At 53.3% G+C, this 24994-nt stretch overlaps 1 protein-coding gene and 1 pseudogene across 2 annotated transcripts; both read right to left on the minus strand.

Annotated features, from left to right (window-relative positions):
* Window positions 1-526: 526 nt before the first annotated feature.
* Window positions 527-18268, minus strand: LOC306808880 (uncharacterized protein; the record flags this gene model as incomplete). The annotated part of the gene is made up of 5 exons (XM_079319888.1): window positions 15605-18268; window positions 7834-10644; window positions 6397-6578; window positions 3805-6301; window positions 527-535 (listed from the first exon to the last, which is right to left on the minus strand). Exons 1-5 carry the CDS (start codon window positions 18095-18097, stop codon window positions 527-529), a joined length of 7992 nt encoding a protein of 2663 aa, XP_079176014.1. The 5' UTR covers window positions 18098-18268.
* LOC306808881 (protocadherin gamma-B5 pseudogene) lies at window positions 18250-22802 on the minus strand (annotated as a pseudogene). Its single transcript has 3 exons — window positions 20223-22802; window positions 18708-18720; window positions 18250-18392 (listed from the first exon to the last, which is right to left on the minus strand). The product of its transcript is annotated as a protocadherin gamma-B5 pseudogene (transcript).
* Between the last annotated feature and the right edge of the window lie 2192 nt (window positions 22803-24994).

Here is a 24994-nt window from a genome sequence, read left to right on the forward strand (position 1 = left end):
CATATAGAAATTAACAGATGCAATAACATCCTGTAGGTCTCACTTGCTCTACAGAAGCAACTCAAATCACTCCACACTCCATGAGGCACAGGCTTGTGTTATCTATGACACATGATGAGCAAGGATATGAACGAGTTCTTCTCCAGCCTCACACACTGAGCTCCCCTGCCTTCTTTTCCTTCTCTCCATGGAACTGGAATGTTTTGGTTGTGTCTCCTCACCAGTCACAGTTATCATGAGATGATAATGCACTACAGGCACACCCAGAAGGGAGGTAAGTTTGCTCGTCACAGTTATGATAGGCAACGGAAGGATTCTAAAGCACACAAATGATGAACAACCATACTAAAAGATCAGCAGTCATCCAATGGAGAATGGCTCATCAAACCATAGGATAAAGGGAATCTCCTCCCTGTCTTCATCACACACTATTTCCCACCAAGATGTAATGTCTGGTAAAGCCATATTTACATCAATTTCTCCCAACAGTGACAGAACACAGAGTCACTCTCATATCTCCTGTCTCCTACTCCCACTGGAACAACAGCAAGAGACAATAACAGGCCACACATTGCTGATAAAGATAGATTGTTGATAATAGTATATATACTCACTTACAGAGTAAATCAAGGAAAAACAAGACAAAGAAAAAACCGGAAGAAAACCTAAAATATGGATCAGGTAAGGCAAGGAAACATTAGAACAAGTTGTCAGAGAAGCCCACAGTGAAGTCTTCTAGGCCTTGATTTCAGGCCTTAAAATTCATCCTTGAGAGCACTTCGAAGTCACTGAGTACTCAATGTTTTAAGGAGTCCTTAAAAACTTACAATGAAGAATACGATGGGGGCTCATTTGAAGAATTACTCCTCCCTTCATCAACTTTTCCACTGTGTGGTCAGCTTACCTTGCACAACTATTAAGCCATCATTTCAAACAGATTCCCATAGGCCTCATTCCCAATCTTCTCATATATTACAAATTCCCTTCTTGCTTTGCTACCTATTCTTACTATTCCCCACAAACACAGTTTTTTCCTAGGTGGCTGAAGGAAAGATTTGCTGAAAAAAAACCAATCACTCTTTCAAATTTTAAAGTACTGACCAGTACAGTGAAAAAGAGCTGCAACCTTCCTGGAAACAAAGGCCTGAATGAAAGTGGAATGAAAACGCTAAAATAATTCTTCATCACAATGTTGCATAGAGATACAGATGGATAATTGGGATTTCACACAGGATTAATTAGGTGTTCTACAGAAGAATGAGGGTTCTATATGAATACCTATGGTGGAAAGTGTTATGGTTGGAGGACTGTCATTGCCTTTCATGACAAAGAAACCAGGATCAGAACAGAACAGAAATGGCACTGGCCTTTCAAGCATCAAATCAAACCATTACTCAACCAAACCCACACTGAGTCACCGATTTTCCTGGCACAGAACTGAGCTCTCATCCTCCTCACTCTGCATTCACAGCCTTTAGTTTCACCATCAACATATACCAAAAGTTTGGTGTACGTTGGCCATAGAGAAAAGAACACCTTGTAAAAATATATGTTTATGAAGTGGTATTTGTCTAATGAAATATTCAAGGTCAGGCTGGGTGGGGAACTGAGCAACCTGGTCTGGTGGAAGATGTCCCTGCCCATGGTGGAGCAATTGCAACAGGATGAACTTTAAGGTTCTTTTCAATACAAACACAAACTATTCTGTGATGCTGTGTTGAAAATCATGAGCCTATGATTATATTTATGGCTGAAAAGTATGAATGAGGGATTCTCTGCCTGCTGGATAATTCTGCTTTGGAGTTTGCAGCTTTGTGAGGATCAATAAGGATCAGCTACAATCCTTGAAATAAATCCAGGCAAACAAACAAAAAAACAATGCAATCCAAACCAAACCTCCAAAAAAACCCCCTCTACATCAATCTAGTCAAAAATAGAGAAATACCAGAAGAATATCAATCATGGCCTCACATTTCAAATTGTGCCAACCGTAGTGTACACACACCCCAGGAAACTCGATTGTAACTGATACACAGGAGGCCTCACACAGGAGCTCACTACATAGACCCCACACAGTCATTTCCTTACATAGGAAGAGAAAGCAAAAACTTTCATCCACAGCTGTGAACCTCACATAACTACTCTAGGGCAGATACAATTCATTCATTCATTTTGAGCTATATCACAGTGAAATCCTGCACCAGCCCTTGCTATGGATAGACAGACTTGTCTCTACCCAAAAAGAACATGAATGCAAATTTTGCACACAGACATCATTACAAGAAAAGTTCTCTGCATAGCTCGTCTCATCCCAAGCATCAGCCCTAAGATTATTCGGTTCCTTCCCATTATTTGAACAACTGGAAAATATTTTATAGCCCATAATTTATTATGAGGTCTGTCCAAGACCCAGGTATCCAAGCATCAGCCCAAAGGCATTATCCCCATTCTTCAGCACATGGACTCCCCACCAGATGTGTGACTGCCACTCTTGACGCAAAAGAACATAGAACCCAAACTAGGCCATATGAGTCCAAACCACACAATATAAAATCATTAGACTTTTCCTGACTCATCTTCATAAGGCCTGTAATAGCCCTGAGGTTGAACAAAACTCATGACAGGTCTCCACCAGTAGCTCCCCACACACCACACCCACAACACTCCCCTCTAACCCTTCACAGCTCACATGGTTATCACAGATCTTCAGAATTCAGAGAGACTATACCAAAAGGAAAGTTGTCCATATTATATCTCCTTACAATGGATATTTGATTTTTTGCCCCAGCCTTGTGTCTTGAAAAAGCAGTTAATACAGAGATATTTTAAAGAAACATGTCTATGAAAGTCTCTTTCTTTTCCCCTATAAAGAGGTAAAAAACATCTTCAGGTCATCAGAAGAGCAAGACAGAAAGTTAACATCTGCAGAATTGAAGAGCTCACAAGACACTCCTGGGTTACATAACTCAGAGTAGATGATTAATAACGTTATTTATAGAACAGAGTACATTGCTTGCTCTTCCCATACTGTATCCTCCATAAGCAGAAAATTAAGCTTTGAAGTTATATAATTACAGTGACATGCAAATATTTATTAAGAACCTCCCACGGATCTCCATGCTGCTGGAGAACAGATCTTCTATACAATCACTTTGGGAATAAATATCCATTGAGAGAAAAGCAGTACAGAAAACCTCTCACTGTCTGAGAACGACCACTGAGACCCAAAGGAAATGTCCGCAACTAAATAAAATAAACCACTCCCAAATGCATAAACATCCAGTCATCATAACAACGGCTCATCCTACTTGAGCACAGGGCTGACTTGGAAGATTCATGATTCTCACAGTTTAAAAGGATGTGACACGGAGCCACTACGTGTTGTTTCTAAAGAACTTCAATCGGCTCATGAACACGTGGTATCAGAGAAAGACATCACCCTGCAAAACACGCTAATTCCAAATGCATATAATGCATCACACCCATTGAAAAATACAGAATGCTGAGAGGAATTCCACTTCACAGAGGAAACGAAGCAGAAAAAAAAAAGAAACTTGATAAAAACACAAAGAAGCAACCTCCACCCAAGAATAACCTCGTGCCTCCTACTGCGCCAAACTACAGCTGAAAAAGGATTCCACGACCACTGGCAGTAAGAAGCACCAGAACACAGCGTCCTGAAAAAGCAGGATGTACCTTCCAAGTCTGCAAATGTTTCTATGTAGTACTCGGACCACGAGAAGAAATGAGAGCAAAACAGGGAAGAGAACGCGCCGCACAAAGAATTTGCACCCAGAAACTCACCGAAGGAGCGGCGGGATCGACGGGGAGGGCATCGGCAGGATCCTCGTCCCCCAGCAGCGGCGCGGGCTCGTCGGGCAGCGGCCGGGCCGGGAGGGTGTCGCAGCAGCTGCCGCTGGCCGAGAAGCGCAGCTGGCTCTTGCGCGAGTCGGCCGTGAGCGACACGTCGTGCGAGTAGGACTGCAGGAAGGCGCGCACGCCGTCGATGCCCACGAAGTGCGAGACGGGCACGCCGCGCAAGGCGCCGCCGGCGGGCGGCAGCAGCTGCTGGCGGCGCCAGCGGCGCAGGCGCAGCGCCAGCAGCAGCAGCAGGAAGGCGACGAAGAGGCAGGAGACGGCGGCCACGGCCAGCACGAGCCAGCGCGTCAGGCTCACGGCCTCAGGCTCGCCCGGCGCCGCCGCCTCGTCGGCCGCGCTGCCCAGCTCGGCCAGCAGCTCGGCCACGCTCTCGGCCAGCACCACGCTCAGCGTGGCCGTGGCCGACAGCGCCGGCCGCCCGTGGTCCTTCACCACCACCACCAGGCTCTGGCGCGCCGCGTCGCGGGCCAGCGGCGAGCGCGCCGTGCGCACCTCGCCGCTGTGCAGCCCCACGCGGAACAGCCCCGGCTCCGTGGCCTTGGCCAGCTCGTACGACAGCCACGCGTTCTGACCCGCGTCCGCGTCCACCGCCACCACCTTGGCCACCAGCGCGCCCGCCTCCGACCAGCGCGGCGCCAGCTCCACGCCCGACCACGCGCCGCCCGAGCCCGAGCCCGCCCGCAGCGCGGCCGGCGGCGGGTACAGCACCTGCGGCGCGTTGTCGTTCTCGTCCACGACCAGCAGCAGCACCGACACGTTGCTGCTCAGCGCCGGCGCGCCGCCGTCCTCCGCACGCACCCACAGCCGCAGCTCGCGCACCTGCTCGTAGTCCAAGGAGCGCAGCGCGTACAGCGCGCCCGTCTCCGCCTGCACCGACACGTACGACGACAGCGGCGCGCCCCGCACCCGCCCCTCCGACAGCCGGTAGCGCACGCGCGCGTTCTGCCCCCAGTCCGCGTCCGTCGCGCGCACCGTCAGCACCAGCGCGCCCGCCGCGTTGTTCTCCGCCAGCCGCGCGCTGTAGCGCTCCTCCGCGAACACCGGCGCGTTGTCGTTCACGTCCAGCACGCGCAGCGCCAGCACCGCGCTGCTCTGCAGCGCTGGTGACCCGCCGTCGACCGCCCGCACCGTCACGTTGTACTCGGACACCTGCTCTCGGTCCAGCTCTCTCGCTGTCACCACGCGAAAGTAATCGTCGAAAGATTTCTCCAGCCGGAACGGGACATCCCCTTCGAGCGAGCAGCGCACCTCGCCATTCGCCCCCGAGTCCCGGTCTTGCACATGCAGCAGGGCCACTACAGTTCCCGTTGGGGCGTCCTCAGAAATCTCGTTGAGCGCTGACCGCACAGATACCAGAGGTGCGTTATCGTTTATGTCTGTGACCGTGACCTCGACTTTGGCAGTGTCGAAAAGACCTCCGCCGTCTCGTCCCTGTATCTCCAGCTCATATAAGTCGCCTTCTTCGAAGTCCAGATTTTGTAAGAGAGTGATTGCACCCGTATCTTGGTCGAGCTGCAGCATTTTCAAAGCTTTTCCCGTGCTTTTCTTCAACAAGTATTTCACATTCCCGTATCCCCCCTCGTCGGCGTCCGTGGCCGTAACGGTAACGAGTGTTGAGCCCACGGGCACGTCCTCGGGCACACGCACCGTGTACTCCGCCTGGCTGAACACCGGCGCGTTGTCGTTCACATCTACCACCGTCACGCGGATCCGAGCCGTGCCCGTCCGTGCCGGATCGCCGCCGTCCATCGCCCTCAGCACCAGCTCGTGAAACGCCGCCTCCTCCCGGTCCAGCGCCTTCGCCAGCACCAGCTCGGGACGCTGATCGCCGCCGGGGCCCGTTTGCACGGCCAGCGAGAAGTGCTCGTCACCGCTCAGCTCGTAGCTCTGCAGGGAATTCCGGCCCGAGTCCGGGTCGTGAGCCTCAGCAAGGGGAAACCGCGACCCCGGGGCTGTAATTTCACTTATTCTCTCTTCCAGCTCAATTTCCTTGAATTTGGGTGCGTTATCGTTAATGTCCGTGATTTCCACTTCAATGCGGTAAACTTTCATTTCCCCCTTTGCTAACAGCTCACAGCGCAGCACGCATTGCTGCACACTCTCACACAGCTGCTCTCTGTCGATCCTCTCCGCCGTCATTAAATGTCCCGTTTTTCCGTGCAGAGTGAAATATTGAGCACTACCTTCGGAAACTACGCGGACGCCTCGGTCTCGAATCTCCGGCAGCTGCAGCCCCAGGTCCTTGGCCACGTCGCCCACGAACGATCCCTTGGGCATCTCCTCGGGTATCGAGTAGCGCAGCTGCCCCCACGCCGCCTCCCACGCCGCCAGCAGCATCACCCAGAGCAGAGCTCGCTGCCGCCGGCCCCAGCGCCTCCCCGCCGCGCACATCTCCTCCGCTGCCGCTTTTTCCTGCCTCCGTCTACCGATATGCCTCCTTCTTCAACTCAGGCCCCAACTCAGCTCTCCTGGCTTCTGCCGCCGGTCATTCTGTCTCGTTGAAGCACGGATCCGCACCGCGGGGACCCTCGCACACCGCCCGCCGCCGAGCCTGACGGGGAACGACCGATCGAGTCTGTCCGCAGCGGGCGGGGCCGCAGCGCTCGGAGCTTCCTCTCCCTCCTCTCGGTCAACAGCGGCGCCCGCAGCCTCCACCCGGCACTGCAGCACCGAGCGCTGCCCACGGTGTTCACGGGCAGCTCTCGGAGGCGCCAAAGTCCTTACGGAGATGCAGTGTCCAGTCCAGAGGGACAAAACCACTAATTTCTCCAGCCGCCTTTTAGCAGACATGGAATACCACCAAGCTGAAATTCCATTAGGGAAGAACTGTTATGTTCCCTGTCTAGTTCACCAACGAACCTACACTAATAGAGTAATTATTCAGCACCACCCAAGTCCCAGTACGGGCCTTCCGGAAAGATGGATCAGAAAGGAAAAATATTCACTCACATTTCCTGAGAACATCATGTAAAATTATCAGGTCTTACTTTATGGATAAAGATCCCTTTGGAATTTCAGCAATTCCTACCAAGCTTTGTAGACAATTTTTCCCCACTGTACCTGAACACGCGTGATGTAAAAAAAAAAAAAAAAATCAAAAACCCGAACAATACATGTTAGTAATTTTGGACAGCACAAATTGAACGAAAACCTCTCCACTACCCGTCTGACAGCTAATGAGGTAGGCAGTGACATGGACCAGGCCAATTTCTTTTGTTCACTGAAGCTTGCCATTTACACAACTACCTTCCATCAAAAGAATGAGGCCACACGGAACACGGGAGGAGAATTCATTTTGAAGGAAAGGCCTGCTACTTCTCCATTCACAGATCCAAATTTGCGTTTCACTTTGGGCTGCAACATCAAAAGAGCAGTAAATAAACATCTTTTTTTTCCTACACCTGTTCCCTAGGCGATCATCAAGAAAGCAAAGTCGGAAAGCCAGAATTTTAAACTTCAAACATCTCCTTCTACACACAGAAAATTTGCCTTCATCATTAAAAAGCCCCAATGATTCAGAGAAGTTCCATTATAAAGTTATTGAGCTAAACCTCAACATGTCATAAGGAAAAAGCTGCCAACTAAATGTGCCTGGTCAAAGTAGAAACGAAAATGAAGGAAATGGAAAGGGAACTCAGAGCATCACCAGTCCTGTACGAATGTCTGCACCACAAGCTAGAAAGTACAGACATTCCACTAAGCCTACAAGTGCGACAGCTGATTAAAACAGAATTGCCCGTATGAAGCCCTGCCTTTTAGGACACAAGGGACATGACTTTTTGGAGAGTTCTTTGTAACACAGACCTCTAGGAATGCTAAAAACAAAGAAAAAAAAAACAAAAAAAAACCCCAAAAAACAAAAAACAGACAAAAAAAAAAAAACCCCACGAAAAAAGTAACGTCGCACGATCATAGGAAATGCTCTGGAAGGAAGACTAGAATGGATTTACAGACCTGAGGTGCGTCCGAGCCTGAGGACGGATTTCTCACAATGGTGCTGCTGCTCAGGCTCGGCTTCTCGCAGTCATCCCCGCCCAGAAGCTCCTCCGCCGACAGCACGGGCACCGGCGGCGGCGGCCAAGCCGCCTCGGGCGCGGCGCGGGCCGGCGCCGCCACGCACAGGTTGTAGGAGTAGGGCAAGGTGCCCTCGCAGAAGTCGGCCGGGAAGGCGGCGCCGGCCAGCGAGAAGCGCTGCGCGCCCAGGCAGCGCAGCACGGCGGGCGGCCCGGCCCGGCGCAGCCGCGCCAGCACGGCCAGCGCCACGCTCAGCACCAAGAGCGCCGACAGCAGCGCCAGCGCCAGCACCAGGTAGAACTGCAGCTCGGCCGCCGCCGCCGCCTCGGCGCCCGCCGGCCGCTCGCTCAGCTCCGGCAGCGCCTCCTGCAAGCTCTCGGCCAGCACCACGTGCAGCGTGGCCGTGGCCGACAGCGCCGGCTGCCCGTGGTCCTTCACCACGGCCACCACTCGCTGCTTGGCCGCGTCCCGCTCGGACACGGCGCGCGCCGTGCGCACCTCGCCGCTGTGCAGCCCCACGCGGAACAGCGCCGGCTCCGACGCCTGCACCAGCTCGTACGACAGCCACGCGTTGCGCCCCGCGTCCGCGTCCACCGCCACCACCTTGGCCACCAGGTAGCCGGCCTCGGCCGAGCGCGGCACCACCTCGAACGCCGCCGCTGCCGGACCCTCTCCCGCCGACACCGCCGCGCCCGCCGCCGGCCAGAGCACCCGCGGCGCGTTGTCGTTGCGGTCCAGCACGAAGACGCGCACCGTGGCCGTGGAGCTGCGCGCCGGCGCGCCGCCGTCCTGCGCCCGCACCGCCACCCAGAACTCGCGGCACTGCTCGTAGTCCAAGGAGCGCTGCGCGTACAGCGCGCCGCTCCGCGCCTCCACCGACACGAGCGGCGCCGCGCCCGCCGCGCCCGCGCTGCCGCCCGCCAGCCAGTAGCTCACGCGCCCGTTGGCGCCCGCGTCCGCGTCCCGCGCCTGCACGCGCAGCACCAGCGCGCCCGCCGCGTTGTTCTCCGCCACGTACGCGCTGTACGCCGCCTCCTCGAACACCGGCGCGTTGTCGTTCACGTCCGACACCTCCAGCACCAGCTCCGTGCTGCTCCACAGCGCCGGCCTGCCCCGGTCCCGGGCCACCACCGTCACGCGCTGCTCGGACGCCTGCTCGCGGTCCAGCGCGCTCGCCGTCACCACCTTGTACGAGCCGCCCGGCGACGCCACGATCGACAGCGGCGCCTCGCCCGACAGCTCGCACGACACCTGACCGTTCTCGCCCGAGTCTCTATCCCGCACTTTCAGCAGGGCCACCACGGTGCCGACCGGCGCGTCCTCTGGCACGGGGCTCGACAACGAGAGCGTCGTGATCTCGGGCGCATTGTCGTTCTCATCGGTGATATCTATTTGAGCCTTACAGTGAGCCGTTAACCCGCCTCCGTCTGTCGCCTCCAGACCGAAGATGTATTTATTCTTCTCCTCGAAATCGAGTGGTCCAACCGTGCGGATATCGCCGCTCTTGCTGTCGACAGTGAACAAAGCGCGGATGCTTTCCGGCACGTTGCCGAAGGCGTAGGTGATGTGCCCGTTGGATCCCGTGTCCGCATCTGTCGCCCTAACTTCTAGCACCAGCGACCCTGCCGGCAAATTCTCTGCTACTCTTGCCTCGTAGACTTTTTTGCTGAACATGGGCGGGTTGTCATTTGCATCAGTAACATTTACGCGAACCTGGACAGTCCCAGATCTAGCGGGGTCCCCGCCATCCACTGCCGTCAGCTCCAGCTCAAAGGAGCTCTGCTTCTCTCGGTCCAACGCCTGGTCGAGCACCAAAACTGGTTGCTTGGTTCCGTCGGGGTTCTCTGTCAGAACCAGTGTAAAGGATGGGTGGCTGGTGAGCTGGTAATTCAGCTGAGAGTTGCTTCCTGCGTCCTCATCTCGGGCCATCTCCAGAGGAAAACGAGCACCCGGAAGCGTCCATTCACCGATCTCGAGGTTCAGAGCAGCTTTGCTGAAGACTGGGGAATTGTCATTCACGTCCTCGATGGCCACCTCGACATGGAAAATGTTCAGTGGATTGTGCACCAGCACCTCGAAGCTGATGGAGCAGGTCTCCGATTGACCGCACATCTCCTCCCGATCCAGTCTCTCATTCACGTACAGGTTCCCGTTCTCCTCATTCACTGTGAAGTATTGCTTCTCCTCGCTCAGCCGCAGCTTGCGCGCCGGCAGCTCGTCCGCGCTGAGCCCCAGGTCCCGCGCCAGCGGCCCCACGAGCGAGCCTCTGCCCAGCTCCTCGGGGATGGCGTAGCGGACCCGCTCGGCCGCCGCCCGCCACCACACGCACAGCAGCACCGCGCCCAGCAGCGCTCGCCCGCCGCCCGGCCCGAGCCTCTGCCGCCGCCTCACCGCCATTCTCTGCCGCCACAGCTCGCCGCGCTCCTGCCTCCTGCCGCTGCCCTGCCTCCCTTGCAGCCGCTCTCGCCACACACCGCACGCACCGCTCACAGGCAGCGCAGCCAGCCCGCTCGGGCCGCCTCGGACGCCGCTGCTCCCCGCCAAGGGCCGCCTCTCGCCGCCTCTCGCTGCCGCTGCCGCTGTGTCCGGCGCCGGGCGAGCGAGCAGCCTGCGGGGGCAGGACGCTGCGGCGGCGGCGGCTCCAGCGCCGCTCGGCGGCGGCCAACAGCGACACCCGGAGGCGCCGCCGCGCCACTGCAGCCGCCGCACGGCCGCGCTCAAGGGGGCCCGGCTTTGGGCGGGGCTCAGCGGCTTAACGTGATTTCAAATGCATTTAAAGCTTAGCTGCGCTCTTTAATGATTTTCTATTATCTTTTTGAGTAGCAATGCATTTTTCCACATAACATCAGACACTCTGTGGTGAGCTTATGACAACACATGAGAGTTAGAAACATTAGGAAGTGTACGGATCGGATGCTACAACATTTTGTAGGACAGACTACCTAAGCAAAAGCAATTGCAAGTGCATGGCCCTCCATCAGGCACAAGAATGTATTCTGTATGACGTACAACAAACAAGGAAAATTACCAACTCTTCTTCTACTCTCAAATAGAGTGGATTCCTGTCTTCTCTCCAATGCTGCACAGCTCTCTTTTTGGTACTGCCCCTTAACATCTCTGGCAAAATTTATCACGAGGGAATAAAGTACCATGATCACATGAAGCAGAGAGGTACATTTATCTTATCGCCAGCATTCTGAGAAGAAACTGAAGGATTCAAAACACATGAATGATAAACTGCCAAACTAAAAGATTAGCAGTCATCCAACAGAGAATGGCTTTTCTCACTAATGGCTCAGAGGAATTCTTCTGCCCTCTTTTATCACACACCGTGTTCCATAGAGATATTTCTAAGGTGATGTTTACCTCCCTTCTCACAGACAGAAACAGAACTCAAAGGTACCCTCACCTCTCCTGCCTTTCACACCTGCTGTAGCATGAACAAGAGGTACTAATACACGATGCATTGCCGAATGAAGCAAGGCTGATAATTTCAATGAAACTTTCCCAGACAGAAAGCGAGGAAACAAAAAACAAAAAAAAAAAAACAAAAAAAAAAAGAAAAAAAAAAACCCAAGAAAAAAAAACCAACAAAAAACCAAAAAAACCCAAAACCAAAAACAAGCAAAGAAAACCAAAATTAAAAAAACCCAAACAGACAAAAAAAAACCAAAAACCAAAACTAAACAAAAAACAACAACAACAACAACAACTACAAAAAAAAAAAAAAAAAAAAAAAAAAAAAACCCAAAAAATTAAAAAAAAAAAACCACCAGAAAAAATAAAAACAAAAAAAACCAACCCAAAAAACATATATCAAACAAGCAAGGCAACAAAGCATTAGAAGACACGGAGCAGTTCGAGAAATTTGCCAGGAAATCCCCTTGGTCTTCACTGTGGGCATTGCAATTCATCTCCGTAAACACCTGGAAGTCACTGAGGCCTCCAGGTGCAAGTGCAGCCCAAAAGTTATACATTGAAGTAAGAGGTGTTTAAGTATAAGTAAATAAGTAAGTAAATGTAGTAGTGGGGTATATTACAAAAACTAAGCATCAGCTCTAAGCATTTCTATTACATGAACTCCCAAAAATATGAAATATCTGAGGTCTCTTTCTGAACTTTAGCTTTCTAAGAAATTCCAACAGATTTCCTTTTTCCTTTTACTTCATATTTCTCTCACACAAAATTCTGTCCTTGCTGGCTGAATTAGGTATTTGCTGCCAAACTTGAGTCAGAATTTCAGAAGAAGCACTCACCAGAAATGAGTAAAAAGACAAGACCTGGAAGTCTAATCACACCTATGAAGACACATTACATCTCTGTGCTCCTGGGAGCTGCCAGCGAATAATGAGATTTTTATACGGGAATTATAAGCCATTCTACACAAGGATCATGGCTTCAACTGCATAGTTCTTCAGGAAATACTTCACTGCTGGAGGACCGACATTGCCTTTCAAGAAAGAGATACCACGATGAATGAAAAAAAGCATAGACTTTGGCACTGACCTTCGCATGAAGCACGAAACCCAACCATTTTCCAGGCAAAGTCATACCAACCCATCAATTTTTTTGCATTCAAATCCAGTTTCTCATTCTCCTGGCTCCGCATTCCCAGCTCTTTTTTTTGGCATTGTGGACAATAACCACAATAAGCTTCTAACCACTTATCAGCCACAGGGAAAACCCATTAGATTCTACCTCATTTGAGGGAAACATAAATTTAGCTGACATTCACCTTAATGGTATGGATGAGAGCTGCTTTTCCATCATGATAATTATAAGTCATCTTTTGGTGTTTCACATGATCACAGAATCATCAGAGTTGGAAGAGACCTTCAAAATCATCTAGTCCAGACCAGCACTGCCGTAATAACGCTTGAACAGTATCTCCAAGTTCCACCTTCAGGAGCCTCTCAAACACCTCCACAGACGGTGACTCTTCCACTTCTCTGGGCAAGTTACTCCAATGGCTTTCAAGAAAAATATTCAAATATCTGATCTGAACCTCCCCTGGCACAAATCAAGGCCATTTCCTCTTGGCCTTTCACTTGAGCCATGAAAGAAGAGACCAACCCCCACCTCACTCCAACCTCCATTAAAGTAGTTACAGAGAGCAATGAGGTTCCTCCTGAGAATCCCCTTTTCAAGACTAAACAACTCCTCTTCTTCTCACAAGTTTTACCAGCTTTAATTTGTTTGCAGGATTGCAAGGCAAAATGAGGTCCAGCTTTACTCCTTCACAAGGAACAAACAAATTAAACATGAAAAGACTGAGAAACCATCAGAAGAGCATGAACCATAGATTCACATTTTAGATCACGTCAGCTGACTTAGGTTTATAAAATAAAGGAGTTTGTAAGAAGTATTCAGGATGCTCATACCATACATCCCATATACAGTCAGATCTTAGACCTTCAAAACAAAAAAAAAGCTTACAACCACAGCTTTGGGCCTTGTTTAAAATCCAGGACAAACTGCACATTTACACCTTCCTTTGAGCCACTTCGCTCTCCTGTGCAGGCCCTGCCTCTGGACAGAGGAAACTCTTGCCCTACTCCAAACACCACACAAAGGTAAGTTAAGTCTGCAAGCAAATTTTGTTGTAAGAAAAGCTGCACACACAACTTCTCAGATCCCAAGCATCACAACAAAGATTATTCTGTTCCTCTAAGTACTTTGAACAAATGTAAAATGCTATAAAGACCATAAATTATTACCAGCTCTATTAAAGATCCAGTCATCAGAGTATAAGCTCAAAGAAAGCATCACATGTGAGCTCTCTGAAGAGCTCTGAAGGTTGTGTGACTTCATCACTTGTAATGCAAGAGAATGCTGAGTCAAAAACTAGGCCATTTTAGTCCAAACCACTTAATGTAAAAAAATTCTTCTCCAGAGTTACTTTCAGAAAGCCAGGTTTAATCAACAGAACATATGTCATGTTTCCACCAGTACCTCCTCACACAGAGCACTCCCAACAATCCCTGCAGACTCAGATCTTCACAGATGTTACCACAGATCTTCAAAACTGGCAGAGGGACTCCACCAAAGGAAGAGCTGCTCAGAAGTCTCCTTACCAGGGTAATGTTTGGCTAATATATGGTAATATTTGATTGTTCACTGTGTGCATGCACAAGCAACAGCATTTACTGCAGACATTAGAAACGTTAAAGAAACGTCTATGAATATCGTTTTATAGCTGTAAACATGAACAAAACAGCCAGACAAATACAACAGACACGATCTTCTACACACTTGCAGAGAGAAAGAACCATCTTCAGATCATCAGAGAGCAAGGAAGGAAACAAACACCTATAGAAAGGAAGAGATCGTGACATAGCCTTCTTGATTGTGTAGCTAAGAGTAGGTAATTAATAGAGGTGTTTACTAAGCAGTGAATGCACCAACTGCTCTTCCTAAAGCTCCCACATGACCTTGGTCATGATAACATAATAAAGCTGTTAAATTACACAGTTTTGACCAGCTGCAAACACACACTAATATTCCCAGGGTATTCCATAGGCCTGGAATTACATGTCATGGTACCAAATATTCAGGGAAGGAGGACATCACATTGAGTGATATACAAATGGAAAATGAAAAGATAAACTAAAAAAGCATTCCCTTCTGACCTTCAACAGATTCTCATGTAGAAATACAGGACTCAAATCTCCAATCCTTCACAATGCCCAGGCTGGTCTTTAACCCATCTAATTTACATGCACATGACATATAAGGCCCAGTTTCTCAAGAGCACTTATTTTCATACCAATTTCACACAGATACCTTCACATCACTTTATAAAGGAAGCTGCATTTCTCTGCACATTGGTCTTCTGTGAACAAACTTCAGACAGCTAAAAGGAAAAGAGGAATAGTGCTCCAGGAGAAGCTGGATCAATGAACGTCTGTATAGGGGCAATCACTCTCTCCTTATGTTTAACCCTGTACCTTGGATCCTTCCATTCCCACTCTTGCCAAGGCTCATGCCATGACCTGCATTTTACAGCCAAGGCACACCCAGTTCAACTTGACTTAGGTCAGCTTTTAAAGACAGAAACCAACAAAGCGCCTCTGCCATTTATTTCTGTATAATTTCCTCTTCCACATGAAGCCACCCACCGGTAGGTGGCTTTCAACAGGACCCATCAGCTTCCTAACAGTCACACAGACATCGTCAAGAGAAGAGCTGGACCATTGTCCTCCAGGGCTAGACAAAGATATTTCCTGCTAACCTGCATCCACACATAAAGGCTGAGAAGAGTACAAAGAATGAGCAGCAAAGTTACACTCAGAGGTGTCAAGATTACAATCTAGAGACTCGCGCCACAATAAAGTGTATGTAGGCATGGGAAGACACCTAAAGCAGAAAAGAAACAAAACTACAGCTTGCTACTTATGAAATCATCCATTTAGAACAACTAATACTGAAATGATCATGGGTATTACACATGTAACGGCACAAAAACTACTTGGTGCCCGATGAAACCACACAGACTCAAAGGACATTCTAACCAAAGGCAGCCTCACTATGACAACCTTCCCATGCAACCGGATATCAGAGCACCAAACCTTTCACCACCTGCCTGCAGCAAGAGACAACAGAACAGAACGCATCAACGAGAGAAGCTCTCCTATCATTGCCAGGAGACCTCTCTACACAGGACAGAGTACACGGGAAGAAAGAGGAGGAGAGCTAAAAAAGAAAAGATTACGAAGACTGTCCTGTCCGAGGAACTCACCGTCAGTGAGGCGGGATCCGCTGGGAGGGCGCCGGCAGGATCCTCGTCCCCCAGCAGCGGCGCGGGCTCGTCGGACAGCGGCCGGGCCGGGAGGGTGTCGCAGCAGCTGCCGCTGGCCGAGAAGCGCAGCTGGCTCTTGCGCGAGTCGGCCGTGAGCGACACGTCGTGCGAGTAGGACTGCAGGAAGGCGCGCACGCCGTCGATGCCCACGAAGTGCGAGACGGGCACGCCGCGCAAGGCGCCGCCGGCGGGCGGCAGCAGCTGCTGGCGGCGCCAGCGGCGCAGGCGCAGCGCCAGCAGCAGCAGCAGGAAGGCGACGAAGAGGCAGGAGACGGCGGCCACGGCCAGCACGAGCCAGCGCGTCAGGCTCACGGCCTCAGGCTCGCCCGGCGCCGCCGCCTCGTCGGCCGCGCTGCCCAGCTCGGCCAGCAGCTCGGCCACGCTCTCGGCCAGCACCACGCTCAGCGTGGCCGTGGCCGACAGCGCCGGCCGCCCGTGGTCCTTCACCACCACCACCAGGCTCTGGCGCGCCGCGTCGCGGGCCAGCGGCGAGCGCGCCGTGCGCACCTCGCCGCTGTGCAGCCCCACGCGGAACAGCCCCGGCTCCGTGGCCTTGGCCAGCTCGTACGACAGCCACGCGTTCTGACCCGCGTCCGCGTCCACCGCCACCACCTTGGCCACCAGCGCGCCCGCCTCCGACCAGCGCGGCGCCAGCTCCACGCCCGACCACGCGCCGCCCGAGCCCGAGCCCGCCCGCAGCGCGGCCGGCGGCGGGTACAGCACCTGCGGCGCGTTGTCGTTCTCGTCCACGACCAGCAGCAGCACCGACACGTTGCTGCTCAGCGCCGGCGCGCCGCCGTCCTCCGCACGCACCCACAGCCGCAGCTCGCGCACCTGCTCGTAGTCCAAGGAGCGCAGCGCGTACAGCGCGCCCGTCTCCGCCTGCACCGACACGTACGACGACAGCGGCGCGCCCCGCACCCGCCCCTCCGACAGCCGGTAGCGCACGCGCGCGTTCTGCCCCCAGTCCGCGTCCGTCGCGCGCACCGTCAGCACCAGCGCGCCCGCCGCGTTGTTCTCCGCCAGCCGCGCGCTGTAGCGCTCCTCCGCGAACACCGGCGCGTTGTCGTTCACGTCCAGCACGCGCAGCGCCAGCACCGCGCTGCTCTGCAGCGCCGGCGACCCGCCGTCGGCCGCCCGCACCGTCACGTTGTACTCCGACACCTGCTCTCGGTCCAGCTCTCTCGCTGTCACCACACGGTAGTAGTCTCTATAGGACTTCTCCAGGCGGAATGGGACATCCCTGTCCATCGAGCAGCGCACCTCGCCATTCGCCCCCGAGTCCCGGTCCTGCACGTGCAGCAGGGCCACAACAGTTCCTGGCTGGGCGTCTTCCGAGATCTCGTTCAGCTTTGACGATACTGTCAATTCCGGAGCATTGTCGTTCACATCTGTCACTCTGATCGCGACCTTTGCAGTGTCGAAAAGAGCTCCACTATCGTGTGCTTCCACCTCCAAATCGTACAAATCGCCTTCTTCGAAATCCAGGCTACGTAACAGGTTGATCGCTCCAGTTTCAATATCCAGACGGAAAATATCCAATACCATATTGTTTGCTTTCTTCATAGAATATTTCACTTGTCCGTTCAGCCCCTCGTCGGCGTCTGCCGCTGTTACAGTGACGAGTGTTGAGCCCACGGGCACGTTCTCGGGCACACGCACCGTGTACTCCGCCTGGCTGAATACCGGCGCGTTGTCGTTCGCATCCAGCACCGTCACTCGGATCCGAGCCGTGCCCGTCCGTGCCGGATCGCCGCCGTCCATCGCCCTCAGCACCAGCTCGTGAAACGCCGCCTCCTCCCGGTCCAGCGCCTTCGCCAGCACCAGCTCGGGACGCTGATCGCCGCCGGGGCCCGCCTGCACGGCCAGCGAGAAGTGCTCGTCACCGCTCAGCTCGTAGCTCTGCAAGGAATTCCGTCCCGTGTCGGGGTCATGAGCCCTAGGCAGTGGAAACCGCGCTCCTGACGCCGTTATCTCGCTCATTCTCAGTTCCGTTTCCGCCTCTCGGAAGCTGGGATGGTTGTCGTTGATATCCGTGATTTCCACTTCGATTCCGTAAACCTGCATTTCCCCCTCCACTATCAGCTCACAGCGCAGCACGCATTGCTGCACACGCTCGCACAGCTGCTCTCTGTCGATTCTCTCCGCCGTCACTAAATGTCCCGTCTTCTCGTGCAGAGCGAAATACTGACTCCTGCCTCTTTCTGTAATGCGGACGCCGCGGTCCATTAGCGCCGGCAGCTGCAGCCCCAGGTCCTTGGCCACGTCGCCCACGAACGAGCCCTTGGGAATCTCCTCGGGCACCGAGTAGCGCAGCTGCCCCCACGCCGCCTCCCACGCCGCCAGCAGGATCAGCCACACCAGAGCTCGCTGCCGCCGGCCCCAGCGCCTCCCCGCCGCGCACATCTCGCTAGCGGCGTTCTAAACACGTCGGCCGGTCCCCGCCGGTCACTGCACCGCTCCTGCTCCTTCTCCGCTCAGTTCTTCCAGCACCGCCGCCGATCCGCGGCGCGGTTCTGCACCACGGGGACGATCGCAAACCAGTCTGTTGCCGACCCTCATACGGAGCGAGCGACCGAGTCGGCCCGCAGCGGGCGGGGCTGCAGCGCTCCGAGCTTCCTCTCGCTCCGCTCGGTCAACAGCGGCGCCCGCAGCCTCCTCACGGCACTGCAGCACCGAGCGCTGCCTTCCCCACAGGTAGCTAAACCGAAAGGAGACATTCGTCCCAGAAACCTTCCGCTTTTACGGCTGAGCTCTTCTTTTACGCTCGAACACATCACGACCGTGAGGAAACCCCAGGTATCTCGTGAGCGGATCTTTTGTAAGTCAGGAAAAAATACAATTTGATTCCAGAGATGAAGTAAAATATCTTGTCTGCTTTTCTTGTGTAGAAATATCTTAGTCCTATCCTGTTAGTCTAATAACACGAGTTGAAGTCGAGCTTCTTGAATTGCTGGTTTTACAACAGCAAAACTAAAGAGGCTTACAAATCCAGAATGCGATGATCAAGCAATACCGTGTCCATAGGACTAGAGGAGATATCAGATTAACTAACCCAATGGCCGGAAATTTACTTTAAGTTTTTCAGTTCATACAGAAGACGGTCTGAATTACCCACTGCACTATGCTTGACTAAGAAGAGGAGTTTAAAGGCAGAAGAAGGTGGACTCTAACACAGCCCCTTACAACTGCCGTGAAGTCTGATTGCTCAGACACCTGCCAGGTGCTCTGGGATGTCTCCCATTAAGATATTCGTGGGAACAGACGACAGTAGGAGAAGCCCTGGATACTCAAAGATGATTATCTCTAACCTCCGATTTCACACTGTAGTTCCCTGCAGCAGTTTTCGCCAAATGCACTGCAACTAAGGCAGAGCCAAGAAATACCTGCAGTGAACCTTGCTAGAATATTCTAAGTTAATAAGCACTTACAATCAGTCATTCTATAGCGACAAGAAAGTGTTCCATTTTCTTAAAACCCAAGGTGCAAAGAATTGAAGCTTGTTATTAAAATATTAAACTAATTCTTTGTCATTCATGATGCCAATACGTATTTTCACCAAAATACTGTAGAATAGAAGAAGAGCCGCATGCCCTAAATGGCGGGGACCATGGATTAATGTGGAAATTGACTTGATTCAAGTACTTAAATCGCTATTTGGGCCGATTCTTTTGACATTTGATGAAGGTTTTCTCGATCTCACCACCCTATCTTTGAAAAACCGATGTAAAAGATACTGGGAAAAAATGGATGACAAGTTAAATAAGGTGCAAAATATCGTCGCCTTCTGCAAAACGCAGAGAGAAAGAAAACTAATTTTTTGGGTTTTCCTAATTTTTTTTCACCTTTTACACTTTGACTGGTGAATGAAAGAAATATCAGAATCGTGACAAAATATTAAAGTATCAAACAGGATGGAAAAACACTATTAACTACAGCTAAATGCTCCCACTAATGTTGCCATTCCTAAAATTTCTGAACAGAACTTCCCAAAGAATTAGAGACATTTCCATCTTCCACAACTGGTGAATTGTCTGACAGTCTCCCATAAATGGAATCCCAGTCTCAAGCTCCCTTTAGGACATAATAATGACATGGAAGAAATAATACAGGTGTTTGTGTCCTGCCATGAACAAGCACGCAAAACGATATTATATATATAAAAAAATCAATTAGGAAAAAAAAAATCTCCAGCACCAAGTGTCAAATTTGTTTTTCACAAACCCGTCAAGCAGATTCAGAGCATCTCCGTCTATAGAGTAAGGATTTACCTTCACCATAACTACTAATACAACTTAAGGCAACGTAAAAACACCAGACAGCAACTTTCATTTCAATATGAAATTGTTACCACCGAAAAACCAATAACTGCCACCACGAAATACGTACTCCTAGAGGGAAGAGTGACCCAAATTTCACGCAGAAACATACTACCACACGTCAGTAGACACTCCGGGAAAAATAAGAGGAAAAAAGGATAACGTTTCGAATCGCCTCAAGGACAAAAATGGAAACACGCAGATTTACAAACCTGAGCTGCGTCGGGGTGCGCGGGCACATCTCCCACATCGGAGATGAAGTTCGGACTCGGTTTCTCGCAGTCATCCCCGCCCAGAAGCTCCTCCGCCGACAGCACGGGCACCGGCGGCGGCGGCCAAGCCGCCTCGGGCGCGGCGCGGGCCGGCGCCGCCACGCACAGGTTGTAGGAGTAGGGCAAGGTGCCCTCGCAGAAGTCGGCCGGGAAGGCGGCGCCGGCCAGCGAGAAGCGCTGCGCGCCCAGGCAGCGCAGCACGGCGGGCGGCCCGGCCCGGCGCAGCCGCGCCAGCACGGCCAGCGCCACGCTCAGCACCAAGAGCGCCGACAGCAGCGCCAGCGCCAGCACCAGGTAGAACTGCAGCTCGGCCGCCGCCGCCGCCTCGGCGCCCGCCGGCCGCTCGCTCAGCTCCGGCAGCGCCTCCTGCAAGCTCTCGGCCAGCACCACGTGCAGCGTGGCCGTGGCCGACAGCGCCGGCTGCCCGTGGTCCTTCACCACGGCCACCACTCGCTGCTTGGCCGCGTCCCGCTCGGACACGGCGCGCGCCGTGCGCACCTCGCCGCTGTGCAGCCCCACGCGGAACAGCGCCGGCTCCGACGCCTGCACCAGCTCGTACGACAGCCACGCGTTGCGCCCCGCGTCCGCGTCCACCGCCACCACCTTGGCCACCAGGTAGCCGGCCTCGGCCGAGCGCGGCACCACCTCGAACGCCGCCGCTGCCGGACCCTCTCCCGCCGCCGCCGCCGCGCCCGCCGCCGGCCAGAGCACCCGCGGCGCGTTGTCGTTGCGGTCCAGCACGAAGACGCGCACCGTGGCCGTGGAGCTGCGCGCCGGCGCGCCGCCGTCCTGCGCCCGCACCGCCACCCAGAACTCGCGGCACTGCTCGTAGTCCAAGGAGCGCTGCGCGTACAGCGCGCCGCTCCGCGCCTCCACCGACACGAGCGGCGCCGCGCCCGCCGCGCCCGCGCTGCCGCCCGCCAGCCAGTAGCTCACGCGCCCGTTGGCGCCCGCGTCCGCGTCCCGCGCCTGCACGCGCAGCACCAGCGCGCCCGCCGCGTTGTTCTCCGCCACGTACGCGCTGTACGCCGCCTCCTCGAACACCGGCGCGTTGTCGTTCACGTCCGACACCTCCAGCACCAGCTCCGTGCTGCTCCACAGCGCCGGCCTGCCCCGGTCCCGGGCCACCACCGTCACGCGCTGCTCGGACGCCTGCTCGCGGTCCAGCGCGCTCGCCGTCACCACCTTGTACGACCCGCCCGGCGACGCCACGATCGACAGCGGCGCCTCGCCCGACAGCTCGCACGACACCTGACCGTTCTCACCAGAGTCCCGGTCCCGCACTTTAACCAAGGCCACCACGGTGCCGACTGGCGCGTCCTCAGGCACCGGACTCGACAGCGACAGAATTATTATCTCAGGAGCGTTGTCGTTCTCGTCCGTGATGTCGATCTGCACTTCGCAGTGACTGGTCAGCCTGCCGCCGTCCGTAGCCTCCAAAGCGAAGATGTATTTAGTATTCTCCTCGAAATCTAGGGGACCCACGGTCCTAACCTCACCACTCTCGCTGTCGACAGTGAACAATTTGAGAACTTCGTCCCGGACGTTGCCGAAGGAGTAGGTGACGTGCCCGTTGGATCCTATGTCAGCATCTGTGGCCGCCACCCGCAGAACCAGCGACCCCACCGGCAGATTCTCCGATACTCGCGCCTCGTATATTCTTTTACTGAACACGGGCTTGTTATCATTCGCATCTGTAACGTTTATGCGAACCTGGACACTCCCGGACCTCCCGGGATCACCCCCATCCACCGCCGTCAGCAATAACTCAAAGGAAGTCTGCTTCTCTCGGTCCAATGCTTTCTCCAGCACTAATTCGGGCTGCTTCTTTCCGCCCGGGTTTTCACCCAATATAAGAGAGAAGGACGGACTGCCGGTGAGATGGTAAGTCACCAAGGAGTTGCTTCCAATGTCCGAGTCTCGGGCCATCTCCAGCGGAAAGCTAGTCCCGGGAAGCGTCCATTCACTAATCTCGAGGTCAAAAGCACCCTTACTAAAGGTCGGGGAATTATCATTCACGTCCTCAATGGCCACCTCGACATGGAAAATATTCAGCGGATTGTACACCAGCGCCTCGAAGCTGACTGAGCAGGTCGCCGATGCGCCGCACATCTCCTCCCGGTCCAGCCTCTCGTTCACGTACAGGTTCCCGTTCTCCTCATTCACTGTGAAGTATTGCTTCTCCTCGCTCAGCTGCAGCTTGCGCGCCGGCAGCTCGTCCGCGCTGAGCCCCAGGTCCCGCGCCAGCGGCCCCACGAGCGAGCCTCTGCCCAGCTCCTCGGGGATGGCGTAGCGGACCCGCTCGGCCGCCGCCCGCCACCACACGCACAGCAGCACCGCGCCCAGCAGCGCTCGCCCGCCGCCCGGCCCGAGCCTCTGCCGCCGCCTCACCGCCATTCTCTGCCGCCACAGCTCGCCGCGCTCCTGCCTCCTGCCGCTGCCCTGCCTCCCTTGCAGCCGCTCTCGCCACACACCGCACGCACCGCTCACAGGCAGCGCAGCCAGCCCGCTCGGGCCGCCTCGGACGCCGCCGCTCCCCGCCAAGGGCCGCCTCTCGCCGCCTCTCGCCGCCTCTCGCTGCCTCTCGCTGCCGCTGTGTCCGGCGCCGGGCGAGCGAGCAGCCTGCGGGGGCAGGACGCTGCGGCGGCGGCGGCTCCAGCGCCGCTCGGCGGCGGCCAACAGCGACACCCGGAGGCGCCGCCGCGCCACTGCAGCCGCCGCACGGCCGCGCTCAAGGGGGCCCGGCTTTGGGCGGGGCTCAGCGCCCGCACCGGATCCGGGATCGCTCCTCCACCGCAAACCGCGAGCAAAGAAACACTGGCTAATTTCGACTCCAAGGCATTTCTATCTGACATGTGCAGTCGGATGCTTTTAGGGCATTCTTTTGAGTCACGTTGAACAGTCACAAGCAAATATTTACGGCTGGGCAGTGAAGAATGCAATTTTGCTGCCTTTATTAAAATCCCTGCACATCTACAGCAACAACAAACATAATATAGAGAAGACTTCAAGAACTTTCTCGCCCTTTGTCACATATCTTAAGTTGTTCTTTCACTGTCTGGGATGAATTAATTTGGGATATACATCAGCCGAAAGCAATGCAAGAACCCCCTAAGCCAAGATAGCAAAATAACCTTTACTCTTTCTGACTCATGTAACTTATTTCATTTTCATCTCCATATCTGAACACCTGAAAATGGAAAGTGCAAAGCAATGCAGACTCCGTTATCGAGCTACACAATGTTTTCAACTTAACTTTTCGTTAAAGGTCGTTTAACCCACACCTCTGCCATAAGCAGGAACACTTTCTGCCAGAATTTAACATTGGAGGCATATCCAAAACTGCTCTGAAAAATATATTCCATACTTTGACCACCCACACTGTAAAGCATCCTCCTAATCAAAACCTCCATATTTTCACATGAAAATACTTGTCTGCTGTCCTATGGCACTGCAAGTGCTAAAAACAGCTCGGTTCATATTTCCTCTAAACTTACTCATAAATTTAAACAGAAAGAAAAACCTATGAAATGGCCACACACAAGTACCGTTATGCTTGAAGACCTAAACTCCTCAGTCCTTCTGCACAGCAGACATGTTGTAACCCTCAGACCACATCCATGATCCTTCTGGGAACTCTATCATGTCCATTTGGGATATTGACCCAAGATCTACATGCAATCTACGCCCTCACAAAAAGATTTTAGAGGGGGTGAAGAACCTCCCTGGACCTGCTGGTCAGAGTCCTTGTTATGCAGTTCAGGACACAATTTGAGGAGCACGGGTCCCTTGGCAGCACATGTCCCATCTTATCACCCAACAAGAACCCACAGTACTTATCTACAAAGCTGTTCCCTAAACCCTGCTCTCTGATTAAACTGGGGACTGTCCTAAGCCAAATACAGGAGCTTTCCCTTTACCCTGTTCAACTCCATTATGTTTACACGGGGCCACTTCTTCAGCACATCCTTTGATGGCAACTCTGTCCTCTCGTGAATCAACTCAAATTCATGTTGCTACAAATTGTCTGAAGGTGCGCTCAATCCCATTGTCCATGAAGGTACTAAACTGGTCACTACTGGAAAGTACTGGTCCCAGGAAGGACCCTTGAGGGCAACACAAGTTACTGATTTCCACCTGCACATTGAGCCACTGTCTGTGACTCTTTGGAGGTGACTCTCCAGCCTGTTCCTCAGCCATTTTACAGCCTCCAGGTGATTGCCCAGAATGTTCTTCTGGGTGATGACCTGGGAGACACTGCACAATTTCTCCCACTGGCCCCTGGACTGTTCATGGAAACCTTGACTGGGCTGGGTGGCTGCTCTGCACTTGGAGGACTGCAGTAGTGATGCTTCTGCTCTATTACACTACACACAAAATGTTCCTGGGTGAGCATAAATGTGCTTAGCAGACCCCTCTTTTTACAGCTGTAAACATCAGGTTTGTGTGTGGGAACTGCACCTGAACTCTGACAACTGGGACAGAGGAGACCTTCCCCATAAGATCAGACACACTGAGGTTGAGCTCATGACAACAAGGAATTGAAGAAACATATAGAAATTAACAGATACAATAATATTCTGTAGGTCTCACTCTACAGAAGCAACTCAAATCACACCACACTCCATCAGTCACAGGCTTGTCTTATCTGTGACACATGACGAGCAAGGGAATGAACGAGTTCTTCTCCAGCCTCACACACTGAGCTCCCC

Source organism: Erithacus rubecula (genome assembly GCF_903797595.1).
Source record: "Erithacus rubecula genome assembly, chromosome: 16".
NCBI lineage: Eukaryota > Metazoa > Chordata > Aves > Passeriformes > Muscicapidae > Erithacus > Erithacus rubecula.